This window comes from Saccostrea echinata, unplaced genomic scaffold, assembly GCF_033153115.1.
Source record: "Saccostrea echinata isolate AGI-Se365-2 ecotype Australia unplaced genomic scaffold, CSIRO_AGI_Sech_v1 ptg000001l, whole genome shotgun sequence".
Lineage (NCBI taxonomy): Eukaryota > Metazoa > Mollusca > Bivalvia > Ostreida > Ostreidae > Saccostrea > Saccostrea echinata.
In genome coordinates, this window is record NW_026889750.1 from 22,369,253 (window position 1) to 22,388,580 (window position 19,328).

Here is a 19,328-nt window from a genome sequence, read left to right on the forward strand (position 1 = left end):
TAGACAGCGTTTGTTATAAGGCAGACAACACCGCTGCCTTCTTACGGAGGAAACTCTCGTCTTGTCCAGCCAACATCATGAACAAAATGTTACAGAGCGTTGATCAGACCCCCAGGTGGAATATACTATTTAGCATGTGCCCTGTATGTCATGAGACATTTAAAAAAAAAAAAAAATTTGATCTACTTTTCAAAATATTTCCGTCAGTTTCTTAAACTTATGACTTTATTTTTCAAGTATTTTTTCAAGCTTATGAGCTCAAGACGGTGTACTTTCAAACTATAAGGTATACAGTAACTACAAACGCTGAAACTCAAATACATTCGGTTAGTTGTATGAAAATAAATCGGGATCGCTACACCGCATAAGATTGTACTTGTAGATTCACAAGTGTGTAAAAGACTTGTCAGACTGATTAACTTCAGTTTCATTATCGCCCCCCCCCCCTTTCGCAAAAGTACGGGACATTAAATATTAAATCTCATTCATCTCTCTGTCACAGAAAACTTTTAAATTTGGTCATAATTTTGAATGCGAGAATATTTCACATGTGCAGCACCTGTGATAAAACTTTCCAACTGTATTATAATTTTGACCCCCGAAACCTTAACCTTGAAATTTGACCTACTTTTCAAAAATTTAAACATTGGTTATAACTTTAGATAGGGCTTTCATATTTCACATGTGCTCTGTGACAAGACCTTTCGAAAATTACTGTAATTTTTTTTACCCTTTGATCTTGAAGTTTGAGCAACGTTTCAAAACTTTTAATATAGGTTATGACTTTTGAATGAGAGAAGACAGGGCTTTCATATTTCAAATGAAGCGCGGGGACATTAAATCTCATTCGCGTGTCCTTCTTTCTGTGAGTGTGTCTGTCACGAAAACTTAAACCCTGGTCATAAATTTTTAATAAGAGAAGATCGGGACTTTATATTTCACGTGTGCATAACCTGTGACTACACCTTTCCGAACGTAATAATTTTTGACCCGTTGAGCTTGAAATTTTAAGATATGTTTTCAAACATTTTACCATTTGGTAATAACCTTTGAATAAGAAAAAATAGAACTCACATTTCACATGTGCATTATCTGTGACGAGACCGTTTGGAACGAAATCATTTTTTTTACCCCATGACCTTCACTTTGAAGTTTGCACATTCATATTTTTACATGACTGTGCATTACCTGTAACAAGACCTTTCCCAATATACATTGATTTTTGACCTCCTGAGGTAGATCAATGTGACTTTCAAGAACTTAAAATTTGGTGGTACTTATGCAACAGAACATATTGCTTCCAAAATCTAAAACATTTTTACATGATGAACAGACAAGACCGTTACAATATGTCATAAATCAATGCACCCCAACCAATGAAACCCCGAAAGGGACCACAATTCTCTGAATTTGCTTGTACATTTTAGCTCTGAGGGTTGAGGAATCATGTTCCTCTTTGATTATCAAGTTTCATGATAAATGCTATCCGTAAGTTTCTTTTCTTTGCAGACAAATGCATGAACTAGTATGCAAATATTACTTGCGCATCTAAATCGCATATGAATTAGATGGATTCGAAGACGGTGCAATACTCAGTTATCCCCCTTTGTCCAGATTCCTACCATCATTGCCACTGCTTGCACTTATTGTAGGAAACTTGTGGCGATTATGAGCGGCACTGTCAGACTTGATGATGAAAATGTGAAAATCTACAAGTCCTTGACCTCTGTACCTCCTAGGGTCAAGATCATGAGTTGCTTGACCTCTGCAATTCCCAGGGTCAAGCACTCTTTAATATCATTTTTAACTGTGAATGTGGAAATAGGGCTTTATAACTTGGCCCATGTTTTGTAAATAATTTGGAAAAATAATAAGTTATGTACTGAAAATGTAAACAATTGATGTTGAATACGTTGCTTTTGTTGTCTGTTGGGGACAGCCCTTTGACATGTTGGCGGCCCATCCATTTTGTTTGTATAAACAGCCGTGCCCATAAACTCCATATTAAAGAATTGTGTATTCCTATTTTCTCTGTTATTTCATTGCACTGTTCTGAGATAAATACATATAGCTGGCCAACCTGCTTTTTATTTATTTCTGTAGTGATGCTGTAGCAGGCGACATATGCGTTCCTTGGAACACTCTAGTCTGTAAATAGGTGGTAGGTTTTTGAATAAGTAGACGCTAAAAACTTGGAATGGTCTTGGTACAAAATGTCGTCTAACCACCATTTAATGAAATAATGAAAAAAAAAATCAAGTAGTAAATGAATATACATGCATTTTCAAATCAAAACCATTATTTAATTTGGTCAGCATTCCAGAACAAAATTTATTTTATTAGTTAAAAGTTTTAAAATATTACACTTTTTAGAGGTCAAATCACAATATTCAATATTCTAATTATTTACAAATTCTGTTGTTAGATCTACTGATCTGAATATAAACTATAAAATTTGTTAATGCTGACTGAAATAAGTTGATACCATCTGAACAACAAGAAAATGAAAAAAAAAATGACGATTTTGGTAAAGCAAAAAAGTAAACTTTACATCAACTTACAAGTAGTCAACTACATTTATAAACTGCATAGTGTTTCCACTTTCCAGTCTATACAGAGATTGGTGTTGGTGGGGGTAGGGGTAGCAACACTTGCTCACACATTTAGATGCATCAAAAAACCCCGTTATTTAAAAAATGTTTTACATGTATATTTGACTGTGTAAATGTGATGTATCTATTTTAAAACAATTGGCATAGCTCTTATTATGCATAATGTACCCCTGGCAAACAGTGGTAAAGATTCATTACAGCAAATTCATACAAGTATATAAAATATATAAGTAAAAAAAATAATGGAAAAATCTTTAAAATTGAATCGATACACTATTAGCGTTTATAAACGAAATATTTAATACAATCCCACATTCATGGATTCCTTTAAATTTTCTATTAGAAGACCTATGGAATCTTGCCTCGTATAGTTACTGCTTTACAGATATTTGTTAAATAGACAGAATTAAAAAGAGTTAGCGTGCACAACAAGACGCTTATATAATATGTATATTTAGCAGTTTTAAATTTAAAGATCCACATAAATTGTTAGCCCACTTATCTGTAAACCGAATATTTCTTGGTTATTCTTACGGGTAAGTAGAAGGGACGATATGTTTGCTGGAAATACAGAAATCGGGCTGAAAAGAATTGGAACATCGGTAACAGTTCCTGCAGATCCACGGGCTAGGTTGATGTACTATTTAAGGTGTATTTGTCAGGTTCTCAGTTTGGATGACGAAAACTTGGACCGACTCACTGATTTCACTTACTACTATACCTTGACAACAAATGAACTAGATGCACTGCTCGTTTTGTGCATTTTAATAAGCCCGGATAATTTGGTCGGAAAATGCATTTTCGAGGATGATGAACTATGTGGGGACTTGGTGACTCAGTTTTATGAGTTGAGTGCTGTACAAAACCGATTTTTGGTGACAGATACCGTGTTACTTGGGAGTCAGCAAAGACATATAAAGAAAATCATGACTTTTAAGAAAACATTTCTGCAAAATTATTATATTATTCCCATTGCGACTTTCGCTGACAGATTGCGAGTTATCGCTGGTATAGATAACCAACCACGTGCCTCATACCACACGACTGCAATAATCACACAGCCGCAACATCTGACGGAGCCTCCAAGGTAAATTATATTGTTAAAAAATAACAAAATAAATCTTACACTTTAAAATCTGTTTATACAAATTATGGAATTTTGATTAAAGTTGCATGAAGAAATTTTCATTTTATCGATAATAATTAAGGGTCTTCTAAGAAAAAGGACAACTATAAGATTTCAGTATTTAAATGAAGAAATGAAAATTATTTTAACCCGGATGGAAATTCCAACTAAGGGAATCCCAAAATACGGGTACATTTTCTTAAACCTTTTAAAGTTTGGCACAATCTTGAAGTTTGCCCTAATAAATAACTGATGTTGACATAAACTTGGCATATGTACAACTGTTATTAAATATCTTTCCAGTCAGAAGTGTTACGAGAGGGCTTGTTTGCACTTGTGCATAACATGCATTTTTCCGTTATGGATTGTTGTTTGGTGTTGTTTGGTAAGTAATTTATTAAAAATAAAATTATTTAGAGACAACTTCGTTTCACAGTATATTTTTACCATTTTCATGAAATATGACTCGTGGAAAATTATTGGAGAAGTGATCATTATATTTTGGTATAATGCAAAAATTCTGCGAGTGATATACAAACTTTATAAGGATTCGGTTTTTTTTAAATCAATCTCGCCCCTGTCTCTCACCACCTATCGAATTTTAATATTGCACTACCTTGAGAATGAAAATTAGCGGTGTTCGTGGTAGTTCACTGAATTAATGCAATTTTTTTCAAAACTGTTACCTGAAAGCTATCAAGTATGGAATCCGGATAGAGCCATGTAGTTCACTATCGAAGTTTGGGTGATAAAATGAAGCGATAGCGGGATGGTGCGATGACGATGAAGCAATAGCGCGATGACGATGGTACGATGACGATGAAGCGATGTCCAATGACGTTTCATCGTGCTATCGCATTGTCGCGCCATCGCATCATCGTCATCGCGCTATCGCACCGTCGCGTCATTGCACCATTGTCATCGCATTATCGCGCCATTGACCCATTAGTCGAAGCTCGATGGTGCGATAGTGAATTACTTGGCCCTTTCCGGATTCCATGAACAATGGACTTTGTTTGACGATGAATATTTCTTATTTGCAATTAGGCCATATCAAAGGTAAAATAAACCCACCAAGATCTTAAATATGACGCAAGAAAATTGTAATAAAATATTAATCAAAACTCTGTTCATTTCATCAATAACCTTCTTTCGTCGGCTGGAGATTTTAAAGAATGTTCATCATCATGGGTGTGGTCCGGAAAAAAATCATAAAAAGAAAGATAAACAATTGTATCAATAAATACCCTGCATCAAGAAAACGTTATTTAATGTGCTACAGAATGAGAATAGGATCGATCTCACAGTGTCTAAATGCCATGGCGCAGGTGTCACTCAAACAAGGGGTATGCACAAAAGACTTTTTAGCTCACCTGAGCTGAAAGCTCAAGTGAGCTTTTCTGATCACCCGTTGTCCGTCGTCCGTCCGTCCGTCTGTCCTTCCGTCCGTCTGTAAACTTTTCACATTTTCAACTTCTTCTCAAGAACCACTGGGCCAATTTTAACCAAATTTGGTACAAAGCATCCTTGAGTGAAGGGGAGTTTAAATTGTTAAAATAAAGGGCCAAACCCCCTTACAAGGGGAGATAATCAAGAAAAGACAAAAATAGGGTGGGGTCATTAAAAAATCTTCTTCTCAAGAACCACTGGGCCAGAAAAGCTGAAACTTATGTGGAAGCATCCTGGGGTAGTGTAGATTCTAAATTGTTAAAATCATGACCCCCGGGACAAGGGCGGGGCCACAATAGGGAATCCAAGTTTTACATTGAAATATATAGAAAAAAATCTTTAAAAATCTTCTTCTCAAGAACCATTGGGCCAGAAAAGCTGAAACTTATGTTGAAGCATCCTTTGGTAGTGTAGATTTTAAATTGTTAAAATCATGACCCCCGGGGAAGGGCGGGGCCACAATAGGGAATCCAAGTTTTACATTGAAATACATAGAAAAAATCTTTAAAAATCTTCTTCTCAAGAACCACTTAGCCAGACAAACTGAAACTTATGTGGAAGCATGCTGGGGTAGTGTAAATTCTAAATTGTTAAAATCATGACCCCGGGGGAAGGGCGGGGCCACAATAGGGAATCCAAGTTTTACATTGAAATATATAGAAAAAATCTTTAAAAATCCTTTTTTCAAGAACCATTAGGCCAGAAAAGCTGAAACTTATGTGGAAGCATCCTTTGGTAGTGTAGATTCTAAATTGTTAAAATCATTACCCTTGGGGGCAGGGCGCAGCCACAATAGGAAATCCAATTTTTATATTGAAATATATAGAAAAAAAATCTTCTTCTCAAGAACCACTTGGTCAGAAAAGCTAAGACTTTTGTAGAAGCATCCTGGGGCAGCGTAAATTCTAAAGAATTCAAATCTTGACCCCTGGGTGTAGGGCGGGGCCACAATAGGGAATCCAAGTTTTACATTGAAATATATAGGAAAAATCTTCAAAAATTTTCTCCTCAAGAACCTCTTGGCCAGTAAAGCTGAAACTTATATTGAAATATCCTAGGGTAGTGTAGATTTTAAATTGTTAAAATCATGATCCCCGTGGGTAGGGCGGGGCCACAATAGGTATTACAAAAAGATCATCTGGTGAAGAACAGCAGGGCCAAAGTTATTCAGGTGAGCGTTGTGGCCCATGGGCCTCTTGTTTTTAATTACAATTTGATTTTATTCAATCTATTTGCTTTTAGGCTGCAGTTTTATTCTCCTTTCCTTCCTTTTTTTGTCTCCTTCTGTTGAAATTTCCCCTTCTAATGACGCCTACAATGTAGTACTGCATATTAAGTGGAACCTATATACTCCAAAGTTTGAAGGGTATATGGAAGTCCGGGAAAATGCTTTCATCATATCCTCATGCTTGTCGCATATCAAGAACTGCGAATGAAATCATTGTTCTGCCGCCAACCTCCAAGACAATTAAGAGAAAACTTTTTGGGGGAAAACAAAGAGCGATATTGTAAAACTTGTGCTTTTCAATATAGAAATCAATGGAAAACGGAAAATATTTTTAAAACTTCCCCACCTGAAACCGTGAAACAAAAATTCCTTGTTTTACAGGTATTGTTAATCCATTTGTTATTTAGCAAATTCATACCGAAGCTTTTGTTTTACTGGGGGGGGGGGGGGGGGCATTTTGTAACGTGTGACCCTACACTCTGATTTGCTTCAGTCTGTCAGTATGGTGCAATTCAAATATTGATAATTTAATTGTTTTCCTGATACCAGGTACAATTTAAGTAGCAAAAAAAAAATTATAATAAAAAAAATAAAATAAAATATAATAAAGAGTCTGCTACAAGTTCCACAATTTACTGAATACAATAGCCCCTTTATCACAAGATAAATAATTAATAGGCTCCTAAAATCACAAAAATTCATTCATTATCTCTATATTTCTCCCAAAATAAAACCTGAACTCAAGTAAATTCACAAAATAACTATTTTTTAAAGTCTGCATCAGAGATAACTCGTAATATGTGTCTTTTAATCAAATTACTTGCTTTAAACAAAATGAATTGGTCAGATTCCCAAATTATGGAAATGTGTGATCAAATCCTCAGTCCTTCAAATTTCTTATCATTTGAATCAGTTGTACCGCAGTCAATATAAAAATGCATCAAATAGGCATGGAATGTTTTTGTTTGTTTGTTTCTTTGTTGCTTAACATCCCATTCGAGAGTTTTTCATTCATATGGAGACGCCACCACTTGCATGCCGATGGAGGACTGCAAATTTATACCTATACTCGGCACTTAGGGGCATTGAGCAGTGAGGGATCTTTTTCGTGTCAACACCTACTGCGACACGGGACCTCGGTTTATGCGGTCTCATCCGAATGACCGGTCTTCACGTCTCGCAGTGGATTCGAACCCGCGACGTAAGGATCAACTCTCCTTACTTTAAGACTCTAGAACAGACGCTCTAACCACTGCGCCACGCATGGAATGAATCAGTAAATGCATCATGAAAGTATGGCATTTCAGTTTGAATTTCCTTAATACAACCAATTAATACGTAAGATATGTCATTTCAATAATCTAATAATAAATAATATAACACTCATCAAACTTTATAAGTACCTGAGCATAACAGTATTATAATTTAATTCTGATTATAACGCTATTGGATAAAAAATAAAATAAAATGTAAGTTTCCTGTAATTTACACTCATATAACAAGAAAAGTTAACTATATTCAATAAATAGTAATTAGGAACCATTTCAAAATATTATGATCAATTAATTCAACGGAACTCTACAATATGTTTACAGACAAAAAACCAGCGAAAATGTCCATACCAATTTCAACTGATCACCAAAAGAAATGTACTTTATCAGTCTTATGTATTTAATATTACAGGTGTTAAACATAGGGAAATAATCCATAGCCATGAGTAGTTTAAAATCTGGTGATGTTTTAAAGCTTGATTTCAATGGATAACATCGTCAACCCCCTATTAAAATAAGAGTCGTAATTAAGAGTAATTATCTATTTGACACTGCATGGTTATAAAAATGATTAATCAATTACTATTGAACACTTCTTTGCATTCCAAAGAAGTTGTATTTGCCATTTTGTCATCAATATGAATTAAATGTGTAAAATAAAGGCGGGAATCGAGAGTTAGAATGCGTAGTTCTTAGACAGAATAAAGACAGAGCTTTCTAATTTTAACAACTGATAGAATACAACTTCCTCTTACGGTCCATTCCAAAAAATGTTATAATATCCTCCCCCTGGGGCCCAGAGCAGGAGGTTAGAATCTCTATTTATGGCCATTACACATTTTTTTACGCCAAGGCTGTGGAAAGAATGTCTTTTCCCTACATCTTTGATAGCCAAACTTTATGTGTGTACCCACATGTCCATGTCCAATACATTTTTTCCCTTGTAGTTTTTTTTCTCTCCTTTTCGTTTTATATTTTTAGTTCTTTATTATTCCTGATATATTTTGCATCTCTGGTATACGTTTTGTTAATATTGCTTTCTCTGTTGTAGTGTGCCTGGGAGGTCTAAGAAGGATCAGGATATGCGATCAGAGATAGTAAAAAGAATAGTTTTTTTCGTTTGTTATTAGTTACTTTTGGTATTTAGAACATGTACATACATGTATATGCAGTTTTTAATAAAACATAATAACTATTTATGCTGAGCATTTGACGTGATGCAATTAAATATCTGGAATATAATTTTGTGACATGTCCAAAACAAAAAGAAAAACGTTTGCTTGCCCTCTCCCGACTCAGGATAAAAAAGACTTACGAATACAAAATAAAAATAGTTGTATATGGAACGAGAAAATTTCTGAATGAATAAAAAATAATCGTTTTCTGGAAGTTTAAAACAAGTTTTAAGTCAAGCCATTTTCGCCCAGTCTGTCGAGAGAGTACATTAAAATTTTTTTTTTTTTTTTTTTTTTTTTTTTTTTTTAAAAGATGGTCTTATTTATTTTAACGTTACTAGTATTTCATATTGATCATATAAAATAAGTCTATAATTTTAATTGTATATTGTCTTATACTTATGATCTCTAGCATAATGATCAATGGCATTGTTACGTATCATAAAAATGGTAAATTACACGTGTACATTTTAAGAAAGCCAAAGGTATACAATCTTCTTTTCAAGAAAAGCAAAGCCATGATTAGTCAAAAAGCACACCCCAGGTAGTGTAGATTCAATCTGGTTCAAATCATGACCCCTGAGGTAGGGCTTGTCCACAGTAGAAAATCAAACCTTTACATAGAAATATGTCTGTAAAAATCTTTTAAAGCAATAATAAGACATATACATATGGAAGCATCCTCAGTAAGTGTAGATTCAAGTTTGTTCAAAATCATGCCCCTAGCTTCCCTGTTCCTCCCGGTTGGGGGGGGGGGTAAGGTGGGACAACTTATATATTTATACTTTTCAAAACGGAATTTATTTCTACTTTTCTCTAGCCAAAGTGCTCAGGTGAGCGATATGGACCCTGAGCCTCTTTTATTTTTCCTTAATTTTTCATAAGCTATATGATAAGCTTGTTTTCTAGTATTGCTATCAAATTATTGAAATTTGGTGTAATTTTGTTACTTGTGAGCACAATACGCAAAACAATTGCTTCTTAACATAGTTATACCCCTTGTCATCCCTGGAATTAACCAATAACAGCAACTATATCGCTTGATAATTTGCCTAATTAATTTTCTTTTTTCAACTAGACTTTTTATTGTAATTGTTTGATTAAGAAAAAATAAATAACATATTTTTTTTAAATTTTAATAGGAAGAAAAAAACGTTATAGAAGCTTGATTTATGAGATGAAAAGAACATAAGTGTGTCTTTTTAAGGAAAATATAAGTAAATAACAATGTCTTTACGGTTTTATTATTGAATTGACCACCGTAATTACTGTTGTGAAAAGTAGTTCGGTCACTGACTTAAACATATTCATCGTAATATGTTGTGAAAGTAAGGAAAATAAGGAAAATTGAATTATTACATGTATCTAACGTAATCCGTTTCTGTGGTCATTATCTTGACAGAGATATAATTTTCAATTATCCTTACAACATTTATTAAATATACCAATGATGTACTAGTCTCAGTAAACACATATCCTTTGTTGGTAAGAAGCATAAACATTTTTTTAATTCTGTGAAGTGTTGATGATAATTTGCTTTTACTCATTAAGACATACACTGCGTAAGTCGGAATAATTGTTACACAAATCAATTTTTGCATATTTTTATGTAAATAACCGGATTCTGTTGTACTTATGGCAAATACAAATAGCCTTGAAGCGGTTTTTCGGCACACTAAATTACAAAGACCATTTATAAGCAACATGCCATAAATCTATCCACCCCGATTAACAATAATTGTCAATGAATACTTACGTAATTTTTGACGTCCAACGTAAAAATAAGACTGCTAGAAATGAATGGAATGCATAATGTTATTAAATTTATTTAAAATTGAAAAAATTACAGACAACAAATAATAAATGTTAAGTTCTTTGCAATTTCTAAACCTTCTGGATGTCTTTCTAAACTTAACAATAACGTCTGTATTTCAATATTTATATAGAATATCAAATAAAAGAAAGGACGAAAAGGCAATGCCCTGCAAGTTTTTATAGCTTTTTTAGTATATAGTTTTTATATATATTTTTTTTATATCGGTCCTTTATTAATCGTTCTTGAAAGAAAATAATTATATTGCTAGTATTTTTTCACTTATAACACCAAATTTATTTGTCAATAAAAATTCTTTAAGAGACATATTAGAGAGGTTAAACATTTGACCGTGTACGTCTACGTGTACGTGTAAACCTAGAAGTGTTTTTACAAGTACGCGTAACTAACATCACGTTCTGTTTAACAAACTGTACGTGTACCGGTACGTGTAAAACGTCATTTCAACAAGTCAATTTACAATCCTTTTGTATCAAATAATTCTATGACTTTCATTAAAGGAGATACATAAATGTACGTAATAAACTCTCAACATCACAACAAACACCGCCTGAAATATATATATTCTATAATTTGAGTTTAAGAAGCTACACGTTCTTACATCCGTGTACTTATGAATCTACACGTTGTGTACAACTTGTAGAATTACGCGGTATGCAAAACTGATGACGTAAATCGCAGTAAATTAGGGGATTTCCCTAGCTACACGTACACGTAAACGTACACGGTCATCTGCTTAACCTCTCTAATTAATTGCCTCTGATTGCTCAATCCACTGATCTAGTACAGGTATTGAAAAAATAAAGTTATGACGTTGTCTAAGTCTTAGGAGAGCTTTGAATTTCTCGAGCGCTGGCAACTACGTCAGTCTTTTTTACTGGACTACGCACGCTCGATCGCGACTTCATGATAGGACATTCTTCTGGGAATACTACTGTAGATAAACTGTACTATGTCGATATCATTTTATCACCTGAAAATGCATATGATCTGAAGTTTCATGTTTTGTTGACTAACCTTTGCATGAATGTACAAAAGTAATATTTCTATTAACTTCATTGTCTTTCACTAATTAACGATTTTCATTTGTCATTGAGTACATGAGTTAGATTATTAGTAATGTAGTCATTGGCAATATTGAAAATTGTTAATTAGTGAAAGACACTTCTAATGGGTCTCATAATACCAAGACTGTTAAGATCAGTTATTTGTAAAATTATCATATACCTAGTTTTTCTTAACTTTCCAACAGGCTTGGAAAAGCAACCTCGGATATGTTTTCCTTGCTTGCCGCCGGGAAAGGCTTGAGAAGATGTGGTTGCTATAAAACTGTACCACACTGGAATATTTTAGTCTAGGTGCTCATTGATTCTACTGATCTCTTATTTTTCAACTCAAATTTGAAATTATAGTAAACTACGGAATGCTCAAAGCACAGTTAATGGGTTATTAACACATCCCCAAAACAGTGGATCATTGGAAAAACACCACCTTTTTGAGTTTGCAGCGACGATATAATTATCTTAGCTATTAACTGTAAATCCAGAAGTTAAAAAAAATCAATTGAACAGCAAAAATAAGAAAAAAATTATTTTATTTTTACGACAACAACAAATTTTATCATATCATATATCACCAACGATTATTCCAGTCGTTGTTATTCCATCGATCTGAATAAAGAAAAAAAAAACCCCAAAAATTAGTACAAACCTCAAAAATTAAAGTTAAGCTTCTCTTACATTCAAATTCCGTCAAACTGTGCATCCCCACTTCATTTATATTCTCTCTCTCTCTCTCTCTCTATATATATATATGTATGAAAAATGGAGTGTTTACAATATTTAACGTATATCAAAAGACGTAGTTTAAACTTGTATGAAATTCAGGAATTTAACATGATCATACACATGTATTTATATGTCTTTAATTATTAGTAAATGGGGGATTATATTAAAACTAGTTTGAAATTCGAAATTTCACATCCGGAGTTATTCAAATTTGTATACAAATATGTTAAGATTTAGCATATCATATACCTGTAAATCATTTTTTTTTCTAAAATAAACTACGTGTAAAAACATGGTGTCATTTGCGTGTTAAGACTTACCATACCATCCACGTCTTGCACAGCAAGTACCGTAACCGTACCAGGATCCTCCTCTTCTGTAACAGAAAGCGTTTGTGCCGAATCCACAGTCATATTCTCTCCTGCAGCGGCCCTGTGCTCGGTACCCCCAGGGACATCTCCTCCACATTCCACCTCCTCCCCATCTCCCTCCCCCAAAACTCTGGGTTTGAAAGTCTTGTCCTGGATTAAATTTGTAATGTGATTACATTCTTATTGATAATGTATCTAAAATGTCACACTGATATACCAGAGTTGTGATTCATGAATAAAAACTTATCATTTTTATATGGAAAATTAGAGTCTTACAAGTCTGATGAAATCACAAGTAATTGCGTATTTGTTAATCACATCTTACGATGAAGAGGTTGTTCAATTACAATGAATAATACTAGTTCTTAAAAATCATATTAAATATAGTAGTTAAAGACGCACGATTCCGGAACAAATCCAAAAACTCCACGAGCTACGTTTTTGACGTCGTCGGTGTTGCGCCGGGAGCTACTTTGAATGAGTGATTTATCAGAGAGAAAAATGTTATTTATAGAGATATTTTATTGAAATTTCTGTGAATTATGTAAAAAATGTTGATTATAGTGCATGCCAATTTTTAACTTTATAATATTAGTGAAACGAAAAATACTGAAAAAGTTCGCGTTTTCCTGGGACAATCCTCGTACATTTACGAGTAATTGAAACTAAGTTTTAATGGGTGTCAATATTATGTCAATAGTGTATGTGTTAGCTTTTTCTAGCTGAAATAAATTAAGAGATTTATATTCTCGAGTGGGACGTAAAACACAATCACTCAATCTAAAGATAGTTTATGAAAACTGTGTCATTTATTGGACTTTAACTCCTAAATGCAGCATTTTAAAAACTTTCTTGTGACATATCAGGAAACTTCTACGCACACTTAATGAAATTTCACGCTACGTTCATATTAGAGGAACCCCTAATTATTAACAATTATTAACAAAAATCAAGAGAAAATATTTGTGCATCTTTTTTATTGTTAAAGATTAAGTGTAAAACAAAGTAATATGTTATTTATTACAATCCTTTATGAAGACTTTTATATAACTTTATTTTTAAAAGAAAATCGAAATTATCAAAATAACAACGTTGAAATTAAATTCCACTAAAATAAAGGCCAGCCTAATTAAGTGAACTTTTTTTAGAAAAAAAATCAGAAACAATATTCTGTCAGAAATTCAAATAATTTAAAATTGACACTTGCCTTTGACTAATCAAATCTGGAATAAGATTTATCTTTTTACTTACCTTCAATAAACGCAAAACTGCATAGAAGTAAGAAGAATACCAGAGATGCAAAGAATTTCTGCATGATGGCTAGTGTCCAGTCCACTGCTACAATCCTCCACGGGAAGGTTCTTTATATATATAGTTTTTACCGTCAATGATCAGAGAGGATATGTCGTAAATGATGGAAAACTCTTTCGTCTTCATAAATACAGACTTTGCTGATTTTTTGTTTTGGTCTAACCCAAAAAACCATAATTTGTTAACATAAAAAACTAATTGATGTTATTTGTCTTAATGAATAATCGTCTTATTGTGATAATCAATTTGGCATGAAGGTTAACTATTGCTCAGTTGTCCAGCGCATTGTTTAGGTCTTGTTCGGTTTATTTACTGGCTGTGGATGAGTTATTGCATGTACATATTTGTATGTATATATATATAGATCGTAATTTAACAATGTAAATAAACATAAAGCTTCTTTATGTGGCACCACGAAAATCCCCTTTTCTTTTATCAATTTGAAAGGAGAATATTTTTTTCATTTGTCAAATACTATTTTTTTTTTTATAAATAAAGCAATTAGATAGATAATGTCTTTCTTCTCTATACTTCTTTCAATTTTATTCCAAACACATGTACTTTTGAAATACATTTTAACCAACGTGTTCGTTTGAGTAGCTTGTGCAATATTTATATGGTTTTGCATGCTTCCTTCAAGAAAGACTTAAACTAAACTCAAAAGAAAAATTGAATGAGTACGTGTGCATTAAGTTTCAGTATTCAAACATGACTCTAAAAAAGTTGGTCTCTCTTTCTGAAATTTAACACGCAAAACATCTAGTTTGTAACACAAAACCCTTTAAATCACTGTCTACTTTATGTTTGTATTTTTCTGGGGAAGGGTGGGTGGGTGGGTGGGTTAGCATCTAAGCATAGCCCCTACGGAAACTTATGCATGGGCGACATGTAAAAAAAATGTTGTATAAATAAAAAGCATTGTTTACGAGTTTATTTTTAGAATTGTGAATGTAAACAGAAATAGATGTACATTTTTATAAGTTTGAAATACAATAATAACCTCTCATATAACCCCAAGCTTTTGACGAGACATTTTTACGATATGATGAGAAAGCAAATCTCACTCATGTCATATTTGATGTAATAATTTTAGGCTCTTTATGAATTTTATATTTATGACATACACACGTAATTAGTCTTATACAGTGTTTATTTCTGATTCTCTATATATTCTGTACAGAGTCAGTCTTGTTCCTTTGCGTCAGTAATATGGACCCACTATAATGTATAGAAAAGAAAGAGTATAATTAATTTTATTACCAATAATTCGATCGTTGCATCAGAGCAAAATTTATATGAGAAGTATTCTTCAATATATTATATATAGGTAATAATATGTATATTTATTTTAGAGCGATACGAAAATTGTTTAACTAAACGGATAAAACCCTGCTCACTCTTTTTGCTAGGACAACAGATCCCGCTACCGTATCCATAGCCGCCGTAACCACGGAAACAGTACGACCCATAGTAACAGTCCCAGTCACTATAGCAGTACCCTCGCGGCCATTGTCCGTAAGGACAGTACTGTTGCTGATAATTAAAGCCTGTAAAATCGAAAGCAGAAGACTAATCAAAGAAGTAAATCATATATAGAAAGGTCACTGCACCTGTAGTATGTGGCACTTTTGTGTCATAGATATAAATATATGTATAAATTTATTAAAATCCTACTGATATTACCTCAAAATAAAATAAGTAATGTAAACTGTTGATTTGAAATATTTTCTAGTATTGAAATAGTAAAAATGCACTCCTCCCCCATTTGACGATTACTCCCTGTTGCTACTCACTACTTTTTGATCTCATTAATATTTTGTACTACATCAAAATGCCCATTAGGCCGAGCGTTCTGCGATTTATGAAATCATTAGTCATGTGTTAGTAGACAGAATCAACATTTGAAACTAATTTTATTAAAAAAAGCCTGTGGTATAACTTCTATACCTAATTTTGTGTTTGTTTGAATGCCTCTGGGATCCTGTGGTATAACTTCTATATGTTTGAATGCCTCTGGGATGTCTGAATTATATCTGAGTAAACTTATTCAATAAATACTCTCTTTAAATTGATGCAGCATATAATAAAGCAGCTATAGATTATAGAATGGGTATGAGGTCAATCGCAAATCGATGCCCTTCACGTATCTTCCATCGCGAGACCTTAAATTGGTATTTCCCTATATTCCCTAACAAAAATTTACTATAGTTTACTATAGTAAACTATAGTAAATACTTTGATACTTTGATTTACTGCACACGAAACTTTTACTCAAGAGCTTTTTTCAGATTTCAGAGCTTTTAATTCTCTTAAATTCGATGTACAGTTTGGGATATAATATGTGAATATACAAGTAAGAGTTTCCATTTAATATAAAATAATTATGTGCAAGTATGAAAAGGTGAACAAGAAATATAACAATCTGAAATCCATAGTAAAAATACTTTGATTTACTATAGTAAAAATGTTGATACTTGAGTAACTATAATAAGTTAACTTATAGTAAGCTATAGCATCTTTTCGTTAGGGCTTATTCCATATATAACTGTAATTTTTTTTGAAAGGTGCATCACTAACCACTATAATAACCTGAGCGTCGTATTTCATAATTATGGATAGACTTTGTATACATGTATGTATATAATGATGCATTACATATAAATATTACATTGAGCGATAAAGTATGCGTTCCACCACCCAGCCTTGGTGCACCTTCAGCCTCTATGCACCTGACGCATTCTCCCACTTTGATAAAAACACATTTTATTTGATGTGCATGTATAAGGCTATTCGCATGGGTACCTTTTCTTAACAGTACATGAGTCTTCTATACATTTCTTAAAACTTGAAATTGTTTGATTTATGGCTATAAAGTACCTGATTAACATAATGAATTAATATCACCCACGTAGATTAAGTTTATTATGGTTGAGATTGATTAGGTAATTAAATTCATTCACAGAATTATGTCAGAGCTATTTAGTTACAACTAAAAAATTCCATTAGATACTATTTTGTTATGTATAGTACGATCATAGCGAGAAAAAAAAAGGAAAGAGGAGGGGGTTATAGGGTGGAATTTCTAAAACGCAGTATTTTGTAAGAATATACCGTGCAGTCATGTATAGTTCTTAATCGATTGGGTGTCGATAAATTACCCCAATGATAGGTCTAGGAAATTTGATTTAAGAAGTCATTTAGTTACATATAACTTTTTGTTTTTTTTTTTTGAAAAATTGAGACTAAATTATTCAATATATATATATATATATACATTACTTAAAAGCATGGGGAAATGGGGGAGGAGTAATGCATGTTGTATGAAAATCAAATTCATTCATTTTTACCTCGATCAGTTAAATGCAAGGATTGGTCTGTTGTAAAGTATAAAATTGCGTCAAACTAAACTTTCCTGCGGAAAATAAATTTATTCCGCGGTAAAAAAAGGGGGGAATATACATTTATGGTGGTGTCTTTTGGGAATGAGCTAACAATAAAAATCCTGGCCATCAGACCTCCACCCCCCCCCCCCCCCCCCATTGACCAGTGAGCAACGCAAGTCTGATTATCTCACGTAACCTAATTTGACCTTCACATATTTTCACGAAAGACACTGACAAGCGTTATGTTTTGAAATTGTACTTTTAATGTTTAGTGGTCCCTCGTCACGTTTTTGCTTACCAAAATATCTAAATGAAATGAAACGAAGAACAATAAAGTGTGTTTAAAAAAGTGGGAATGAACATCTTTGCCTATGCTATTTTATAGATGAATTCTGTCAATACTAATGAAATTGTACCTGATTCTACAGTTTTTTCTTTTAAAAATGTACATGTATATACTGTATTATCTTATATCTTTAAAGTCGATTTTAATTTTTCACTTTCTTAGAATTATTGCCCGTGTTCGTTACATAAGTGTCTCTAACTAATTAACAATCTAATTAGTCATGTACTTATTGACAATTAAAGATTGTTAATTAGTAAATGACATCAAAATGACAATAATATTTTAGGGGAAGTAAAGGATTTTCCCTCAAGAACAAATAGTGGTCCTGAAGAAAAACTTACCTTCAGCAACAAAAGCGGCACAAAAGATAACCAAAAGAATCAGCATTTGTTTCTCCATACTGATTTATGGCAAAAGAATCAATTCTGACCAGTATTGAATCCGGGTCTACATGATAGAACCGGGTTTCGACTTTTATACTGTCCGAACTGACCACAATAGAAGGAAAGGAAAAAAGGGTCAACACAAACGACCGTGTAAGACAAAAGTAAATGTCATCTAATCACCCAAAGACATTACTTTTGTACTATAAAAATCGGGATTAACAGAGTGCTTTTTTGTAATGTATTGCTCAATTAGTATATCAATTAACCATGACCATTTTTTTTTTACATGTATGTCAAAAACGTTTTGTTTCAGTATTCATCTAAATGGATAATGAAGGTTCTTAAATCATGTTAAAATGGTATCGTATTTTTAAAATAATTATTTATTTACTTTTTGTATTTTCAAGACCAGCTAAACACAAACATGTACAGGTATATCGCATCAGCATACAAGATAATGTCTATATACATGTATATGTAAAGGCAACGTGAAATCTGATGGATATTGCATGCATCGGAGAGCGATTCTTTTTAATATTAAAAAAATCCCACATGCCAAAAAATAAGTTGCACGTCCGTACAACCTTTGCTCTTATTAACTGCACTCATGTAAAAACTCTTCATTCATGGAATACTAATTGATCAAGAGTTCCTCTGGTAACAATGCTCACCTGATGATATAATTTTGCGTTTTGCCATGTAAACTGACGGCCAAATTTCAGGTTTTTTTCAGATCAAAAACTTAAAAATATATGAAGTTAATTATAATTTACCTTTTATCGAGAAAAAAAAATCATTTTTTCCACAGTAAATAAATTCATTACTCAGAAATACCATACATTAACAGATATGGTATGCGGAAAAATTGTTTTATTGTTTATGACTTCATATAAGTAATGAATGAGGTACATCGATAACATCTTAAACAAGGTTATATGGCGGTTTTTGGTCACGCTCAATGCCAGTCCGTCGATATGATAACACAACAAACATCTTTCTTCAAAGGTGAAATATATCTTTCATTTTGAGAGAGAGAGAGAGAGAGAGAG

At 33.0% G+C, this 19,328-nt stretch overlaps 2 protein-coding genes across 2 annotated transcripts; one reads left to right on the plus strand and one right to left on the minus strand.

Annotated features, from left to right (window-relative positions):
* The first annotated feature begins 3,144 nt into the window (after positions 1–3,144).
* Positions 3,145–8,885, plus strand: LOC133200391 (uncharacterized). The gene is made up of 3 exons (XM_061336227.1): positions 3,145–3,699; positions 4,042–4,123; positions 8,738–8,885. Exons 1-3 carry the CDS (start codon positions 3,167–3,169, stop codon positions 8,753–8,755), a joined length of 633 nt encoding a protein of 210 aa, XP_061192211.1. The 5' UTR covers positions 3,145–3,166; the 3' UTR covers positions 8,756–8,885.
* Positions 8,886–15,311: 6,426 nt separating this feature from the next.
* On the minus strand, positions 15,312–18,292 carry LOC133200490 (uncharacterized). The gene is made up of 3 exons (XM_061336309.1): positions 18,235–18,292; positions 15,562–15,711; positions 15,312–15,382 (listed from the first exon to the last, which is right to left on the minus strand). The coding sequence occupies exons 1-3, from the start codon at positions 18,290–18,292 to the stop codon at positions 15,366–15,368; spliced, it is 225 nt and encodes a 74-aa protein (XP_061192293.1). The 3' UTR covers positions 15,312–15,365.
* Positions 18,293–19,328: the final 1,036 nt, after the last annotated feature.